This window comes from Rhopalosiphum maidis, chromosome 2 (assembly GCF_003676215.2).
Source record: "Rhopalosiphum maidis isolate BTI-1 chromosome 2, ASM367621v3, whole genome shotgun sequence".
Lineage (NCBI taxonomy): Eukaryota > Metazoa > Arthropoda > Insecta > Hemiptera > Aphididae > Rhopalosiphum > Rhopalosiphum maidis.
The window spans coordinates 76,207,027-76,215,796 of NC_040878.1; the positions used below are offsets into that span (position 1 = coordinate 76,207,027).

Here is an 8,770-nt window from a genome sequence, read left to right on the forward strand (position 1 = left end):
CATCACCCTACCACATTCAAACATTCTTTGCGTTGCTACAATTATTTTTTTCATGTTTCTCGTACACACCGTATGAACAACAATAAATAGCTTATCCCCTCCCCCGTGCATACGGAATTCACAATTATCTATCCTCGTGACGTCGTCGAACTATAATTATTATTTCTCTGTGCGGTGTTTCAATTTTTCCTTGAGCTTGGTACTCCGGCGACTCACTAGTCTGCTCTCAATTGTTGTCGCAATATTATCGGACCTTGTCGTCAGAACGCTTTTGGTTAATTTCACACCACCTCATCCTTATCCCGTTTAACCAGCATACGTCGCGAGATTACAAGCGCGGAAGACACGGTCCTGTCACCGAGTGGAATTACAAGAGGCCAGTCATTACCACAGGAGATACGAACATACGCATGTCAATCCAGAATCTTAACGTATTCGGTAAGTGCAAATTAGGATCTAACGTGCGTTGCCCACAAAACGCATTCGGTGGCACTGCAGGAGACCATTTTCGAATTCGATGCAGAAGTTTTTTGCGTTGATATTTTAGTTTTCTACACGTCCAACGAGTGTTGCCGACACCGATAACAGGAAACTTCACATTTTCTAATAACGTTAATGAACGGGCGTCGCTTCATTTCCTCAATTTCTCAATGATACCCATTATCGTTTTTTAAGGCCAAACGTGTCTTACAAGGCCATCGTAAAGAACAGAAAATTAACGTTGATCACTTAGATCAGTTTCATTCTCCTTGTGGGTGTTGGTTGACGTCATTTGTTTTTTATTACGTTTCGTCGAGTTATACGACGTAATTTAGGTATCCATTTATATATTGTTGTCTTATGAATCTGTAATAATACAGTATACCTATACTATACACAATATTAATATATTATATTACACATTTGTAATATGATTATTATTTATTACATATAATAAAGTTAAAAATATGCTTACAGCCTACCTTTACATCACGACCTACCAGTATCCACATAACTTCTATAAAAATAAAATGAAAATGTCTTAACTATATATGAACACCATTTTATTGATAACTGTTAGAAGTTTTTAATTTGATCATCTTACATCTTCTGAATAAATTAAATTAGTGAAGCTTTTCAAAATTTTTTTTTTCTGTGTTAATTTTATACAACTCCATAATTAGGTACTCAACTTATGTCTCAGTCACAATTATTAAATATTGAAATCCGACCAGGCCCGTATTTAGGGGGGGGACATGAGTATGCACATGCTCGAGGGCGGTAAAATTAATTTTAAAAATCTTAAGGAAAAGAAAATAGTCGCATTTTGATGAATTATTGGAAAAGATTACATTAAAAAAAAAAATTATATGTTTTATCATGTTATAATTTGTTAATTAAAAGTTTTTTTTAACTATTAAACAAATTTAATTTATTAATTGATCAGCTAGATTTTAATATTATAGAATCCTGATCATTTATGAAATAATTAGTGTAATATTAATATTAAACTAATATGTTAGTTGGGGAAGGCGTAAATTATGCCTCGGGGTGGCAAATTTTTAAATACGGCACTGAACCCAACCAATATCTCCAATCCTTTGCCCTGGTTCAATGGGTGATTAAATCATTTTTCATTTATTTCCTCGTTTGTTTCATTTAAACATTATAACCAAGAATATAGAATTAGATATATTTTTCTTTCAATTTATAATTCATCATCAGTTATTAATTTGTTTTTTTTTTATGAATTCAACTATAGGTAGCACCTACCCAGAATTAACAAGCAATTATTGTTAATCAATTTTTTTTTTTTAATGATACTACTAAGTTGTGATAACTTCTACAAAGTTTAATAATTTTCAAATATACTTTCATAGTTTCATCATAATATAATTATGCCATTTTAATTATGTTTGTATTGATTAGTTAATAATTAACTATTAAATGTTAAAAATAACTTATTGTTGATATTTGATATTTAAGACCCGTTTGCTGATGCAATCAAGGGTGCAGACGATGACGTTCAAGACGGGCTTGTTCACATAAGAATTCAACAACGTAATGGTCGTAAAACATTAACAACGGTCCAAGGTCTCTCGTCAGAATATGACTTAAAGAAGATAGTACGTGCCTGCAAAAAGGTAACAAGTTATATACAGTAGTAAACATTTCTAGATTTCGACCAGTTTATAATTATAAAATAAAATATTTTATATCTATTTTTTATTAGAACCTATTTATTTATTTTATTATATTTTACATCTTTTTTTTGTAATACTTTAAAAGTTAAAAAAGCATCACAAAAAAAAGTCTGATTAAATTAACCTATTTAAATTTAACATTGCTTAATGCACAAAACAATAAAACATAACTTAAAGATGAAAATAATTGTATACATTTTTAATTTTTATAAACTTATAATATTGCAGTTACTATTATTTTAGTTTATTACTAAAATTTTAAAATAATTTCAATATTTCAGGAGTTTGCTTGCAACGGTACAGTAGTTGAACATCCTGAATACGGTGAAGTGTTACAATTACAAGGAGATCAGCGAGAAAACATTTGCCAGTGGTTAACTAAATGTGGTCTTGCCAAGTCTGATCAACTTAAAGTCCACGGTTTCTAAAGAAAACAATTTAATCATGCTACAAAATACATTAGATTGTTACATTAATCAGTCAAAAAAATCATAATAAATTCAAAATTCTCAATTTCATAACATGCTTTAATAAATGTAATGTTTAATCCTAGTGTTTTTTTCAAATCATTAATTTTCAACAGTGTAGATTTGAATAAGCATTAGTGTTATGTATATCAATGCTACTGACATATTTAGAGAACACTTTTGTTGTTTCCATAATATTAAATGTAATAACTAATAAGAAAAAATAATTATTCTGTATTATACTTGAATCCCCATGTTTTATATGATGTGGTTTTTATTAACTCCATGATATATATGGTATTAACAATTTTTCTTTTATTTATAAATTGTAATTAATTACTACGTACTAAGTAAAATTATAAAAATAAATTCAAACATTGCGAACAAATGCAGTTGTCAAACAAATCCTTGTTTAATCTTGATCAATTTTACTATTCATTACTTGATATTTACTGTTTAGTTATTTCGTTGGTGTTCTAATATTGATTTTTACAGACTATTTGATATCTAAATTTACATTTTTCAGAAAACCCTATAATGGCTATAATTAAACAAGGATTTACTGATTATTATTTACTAGGACACTAAAATTATGTTAATTAAAACAAAATATCAATAAATAGTTATAAATATATTTATATGATTAAACATAACTTATGTATAAAATCTAATTAAACGTCCATTTTTACATACATTTAATAATATACATTAAAATACTAAATTGTAGAAAATGTTGCTCACTTGATTTGTTAAACTTATGAATTTATACCAGAAGTGGAAGAATAAATTTTCAAATGTAGTTTTAAATCTTACACTAATTATTTCTATGCGTGCATTAATCTTTATTATTGAATACTCAAACATTGGCTTGTATTATTTCCTATTATGTTGAACAAGTTTCCATTTATTATGAAAATGAATTACCCTAAAAAGCCAAAAGGTGACAAAAATGTTTAAATTAAACACTTCAATCTGTATCATTATTTGCTATACAAAATGCTCCTCAACTTCTTTCATTCTTACTTATCTTAATGCTAATAAAATAATTTTTTTATAAAATTTTGAACATCATAAAATACTTTTTAAGAAATATCAATTATAAATTCAATATGACAACATTATTAAAAAAGTGAATAAATTAACAAGCATAAAAAATTAAATGTGTTTAGATATATTTAAATTTCTTGACATAGATAAGGTTTGAAATTTTACTGAAAAACCTAATTTTTGGTAATAATGTCACTTATGATCTACCAGCTGCCTTTGACAATGATTCACTAAAACTTGTATTTAAAAAAATAAAAGGGCCCAGAAGTTTACAACCTTAAAAACATTCAAAAGTTATAAATATTTTTTTTAAATTGTACTCTATTTTACTATTAAATTCTATATGTATTTATCAAAGCTTACAAATTACTCAAAATATGACATAAAAATAATAAAATTTAGCTAAGTATATAAAATTCACTACAACACGACAACAATGTAATTGGTAAAATAAAATCTGATAGGTACTAATCTTAGTCTGTAGTAATTTCAAAGTTCTAAGTAAGTTATCAGCGTAATGATAAGAAGTGAATTTGGGAAAATGATTTAAAAAGTAATAATAACCAAAAAATTCAGTTTCATATACAAATGAAACACATTTGTGACCAGGAGAGAATCGTCTAAGAAGTTCCTAAAAAAAAATACTTATATGAAAAAATTTAAAACATTTGGATCCTAGGCTTAGGAAATTTATACAAAAATATAAATATTAATTTATGTTTATAAAACTCGGGGTTTAAAATTAGTATGTTAAGATGGCATTTGATAAGAAAACGACATTTGGACATTCAGCGCTCTATATATTTTAGTGAAATACCATCAACTGGTAAACTGCAGTGTAACAGTTTTAGAGGTCTAGTTGCGTCTATGAATTTATAACATCATCATAGGAATGTTAGAAATATAGAATTATTCTGAATTACAAACATAATGGAATACCCACATACGCCGATACATACCTATTATATATTTATATATACCTATAACCTATATTTATACTATATTTTATCATACCGCATTTATACCTACTAACGAAAAAATATTATCTGAAAAGTGGGAAATAGTTTTGTCAGTTTTGATTAATGATCATAGACGTATAGTTCATGCTATAATCTAATAAGAATCTAAAAATAATAAATATGCATTATTATTTATTACCCATCTACATACATAATAATATTATACTATATATTTAAATTTTTACTCATTGGAGGGCCATCGCCCGTGCGCCGTTGGCGCATTGTAAATTTTAATCCAGGCCAAAAAGACCCGGAAAAAACGGAGGAGCCAAAGCATACCCTGCACCCCCCAAATGGCGCCCCTAGTGGAACATTAATGCATTATTACCCCTAAGACGAGCCATATTTACCACTTTTATAATTATTATATCTTATACTTATTTTAATTTTTTTACCTTAACTACTTAGACATTGAATATTTTAAATATTTTTACTGCTTATAGGGGCCTCAAAAAAAAAAGATTTGCCCCGAGCATCTGAAAGTTTAAGTCCGGTTTTGTTTATATATATACAGTAAATTTCCATTACAACGAATACCAATACAACAAAAAATCCCGTTAAAACGAAAAAAAATTCTGTCCCCTGGAGTTCGTTGTAACGGGATTTTACTGTATGTATTATAATGGAGAGATTTTGCAACTAAAATACTTTATTGTTCCAAAATGAGATCATCAAACATAACTGTCATTATCAGAAGGTTAGGTAGGTACCAATTAATCAGTCTTATATGACTAAGTCAAGTAGTCTAATAGTCAAGTCAGTCTAAGTATTTGAGTAAATGTATTTAAATACATTTATAGTATTTAGAATACTTTTATAGTATATATTTAGAATTTTTTTGAATAAAGTATTTGGAAAATATTTTAAATACGGTCTTGGATAAATTTGTATTTGAAAATCAATTACTTGTATTTAAATACTTTATCGACTTTTTTTCAATAAATGATCAAATACAATCAATTACTATATTTTTTCTAGTCAGAACTTACAAGTAAAATCACTGGGGCACGACCCGTTTCGATAAAGGCCATTTAATCATTTTCAAATTAAGTTGACAAAGATTTTTAATAATATAATACACAAATTATTATTAATTATTTTTAAAAGTAGTCATAGTAAAAGTTTTTATAAAATACATGTTTTATTATACATTATTACAGTTAATTGGCAGTCTTGATACAAAAAATAAGCATTAGACAATTTACACTATATTATTTTTTACTAAAATTCACTAAAAGTCATCACAAAATACATTTATAAAAATAATTATTTTTTAAAATTTCTACACATGCTTTTTACAAACTTATACCTAGTACTTTCGCCAGATCTATATAAAAGTATACGTTTTTCGTTGTATTCTTGTCTTTCTTTCGTTTTTTGTCTTTTGTTTTTTTTTTTTTTTGAGAATTTCAACACTATTCATTTTGATATACGTTTCTGTCTGGATATCATTTAACCAGCTTATGATTGATGGAGAGTTAGAATAAAAGTTTTTATTGAAATACAAGTGAAACGATCACTCAAAACACATTTTATACTTACGGACCAACGTGCAACGTTTCAAAACACAAAAAAAAAAAAAAAGATGCCTTAGCATCAAAATCCCAGCCCTAGTCATTTGTATTATAACTATAAATTATAATAATGTATAATTAAATATGTATTTTATAAAAACTTTTCCTATGACTTTTAAAAAAAATAGGTAATAATGTATTATATTATTTAAAAATCATTGCGAACTTAATTCGAAAACGGACTGAAATGGCTTTGGTCGAAACGGGAAAAGTATATTTCGGGCAAACGGGTGCCACCCAATCACTGAAATGTTGTTATTTTATTTTATTTTGGCTTCTTAAAATAAACACGAAATATTATTGATTATTTTCGTTGGTATATATTAGTATTTATAGTGTGACGTGAATTTTTGGAAACTATAAATGAACGATTATGGGATACGGATTTTGTGTACATTATAATTTATAATATGTGTGCATATGTTCAGGGCCATATTTATGCAAAGACAAATGGGACATTTGCACTGGGCCCACTCGTAAGAGGGTCATATAAAATTAATTATATACCGTTTTATCATAATATTTTGAGAAAACACAATTTTACTTAGATATTTTGGTGGGTTATACATTATGTAAAAAGTATGATGGGGATTTCTCGAAAACGATGGCTTTAATCAACATTGGCGATAACAAAATCTTATTGTCGTTATTATCGTCATAATATTATATAATAATAATATAATACTATTGACGTTGTCTTGGGTATTTGTGTGGTGCATAAGTCTTGCGATTTATGTCAATCATATTTTTTGTATATTTATTAGTCGTTTGTGAATTATTTTTGATAATTTTTTTATAATAATTATGTTACTTGTTTTACTTGGATAAATATTAAAAATAATAATCATATTTTTAACAATACAATTTTATTCTATGATTCAACTACTCATATACTAATTATATACCTACAGCATTAATTTAAAAATATATTATGCGTACATTTTTATCTTAGCATTGAAGAAAATAAAGATGGACAATTTGGGGCCCAAAATTGTAAATTGTACTGGACCCACGAATTGGTAAATCAGGCCCTGCATATGTTATATAATTCTATAGTTCTATACTCTATTCGGAATGGGATCTTACTTCGGCGGCAACCAGTTATCGTCGAGCGGTAGTCAGATAACACCCGTTTATCCACCCCATAGACGTCTATGCCACAGAGTCAACTATCTGTAAGTACGCCTGCTGTGTAGTAAAGCCACGCCTGTGCACACGTTGGCCGCCGAGGTTCGATCTCATTCCGAATATAGTATTAAGAAGAAATTTAAAAATTAATTGTTTATCTTAAGTAAATAAAGATATTGTAAATCATTATTAATACATAAAATAGTATTAATTCATTTTAAGAGCTTTTAGACTTAAGTTAGGGTAAACATAATATAAGAATATAAGATAAATAAATTAACAATTATTATATACAAATCAATCTTTTATTTATATCACAAGAACAATTAGGTAAATAAATAAGTAATATATATTATACAAAATTGTTAAGACAATAAATTACCAATAAAATATACTGGTAGGTAAGTAAAAAACAACAAAATAATATTATATTTTAAATACATTATAAATTATAGTGCATACCTTAATGATACAAACATATCCAGTTCTATCAAAAGTAGGAGTTGGGTCTGGTAAATTAGTTGAATAACTACCAAAAAGTTGCAATTCAGAATTTAATTCCACTTGATAAGCATGAAAATGGCTATTGAAACAAATTGTTATTAATGGAACAAATATAAAATATGTAATTATCTTATCTGAATTTCAATAATCAACTTACTTCAATTGTCCATTTGATTGGTTTATAATTTCCTTATTTCTTATGTCCCAGTCCCACTACCAATGACAAAAGTCTTACTGTTGAATTATTTTTAGATTTTATAGATTTAGATGGGTAAATAGTTTCGCAAAAACGTCATTTGAAACATCTTCAATTTCTCTGTTTTCAAGGTAGTTGTATCAGTGTCATTGCAGTTGTCAGAGGTGGTGCGAATTAATCTGCATATATAAACTATATTACAGAAAATGAAATATCTAATAGTTTAAGAAAACTAATTAAACTATAACTTAATTATTTAAAAATATATAGTCTTATTTCTTAATTGATAGATGATCTTGAAACAAGTCCATATTTGTAAACAATAAAGGTAGTGTAAATTTATATAATATATTCAGAGACATATTTAAGGGGGCAGAGAGGGCTTGGTCCTCGGTCGCTAAATTTTTAGGGGTAGTAAATTTTGAATTTTGCAGAGCATTTTGATATAATACGGTACCTAAGTTTTTCTTACCTGGGGCGCAAAATTCCTAAATACGTCTCTGAATATATTTTATTAAAATATTATTTTACAATTTTATACTGACCATGATCGTTGTCGTTGCGACTTAAGTGACTGTTGCGAAAACGGAAAAACGTGGTAATGAATTGAAATAACTTATAACAGTGGTTTGGTATGAATGTATGACGCACA

At 27.4% G+C, this 8,770-nt stretch overlaps 1 protein-coding gene and 1 long non-coding RNA gene across 2 annotated transcripts; one reads left to right on the forward strand and one right to left on the reverse strand.

Annotated features, from left to right (window-relative positions):
* On the forward strand, positions 1–2,877 carry LOC113551470 (eukaryotic translation initiation factor eIF1). The gene is made up of 3 exons (XM_026953726.1): positions 1–438; positions 1,966–2,123; positions 2,465–2,877. Exons 1-3 carry the CDS (start codon positions 411–413, stop codon positions 2,609–2,611), a joined length of 333 nt encoding a protein of 110 aa, XP_026809527.1. The 5' UTR covers positions 1–410; the 3' UTR covers positions 2,612–2,877.
* Positions 2,878–7,872: 4,995 nt separating this feature from the next.
* LOC113554818 lies at positions 7,873–8,770 on the reverse strand. Its single transcript, XR_003405309.1, has 3 exons — positions 8,664–8,770; positions 8,080–8,310; positions 7,873–8,001 (listed from the first exon to the last, which is right to left on the reverse strand). It is a non-coding gene; the product is annotated as an uncharacterized LOC113554818 (long non-coding RNA).

Bases quoted from the DNA above. Each gene is read 5' to 3' on its own strand.
- LOC113551470 (XM_026953726.1), top strand. From the start codon at position 411: ATGTCAATCCAGAATCTTAACGTATTCG. The intron at 439-1,965 runs GTAAGTGCAAAT...TTGATATTTAAG, and splicing joins CCAGAATCTTAACGTATTCG to ACCCGTTTGCTGATGCAATC. The intron at 2,124-2,464 runs GTAACAAGTTAT...TCAATATTTCAG, and splicing joins TAGTACGTGCCTGCAAAAAG to GAGTTTGCTTGCAACGGTAC.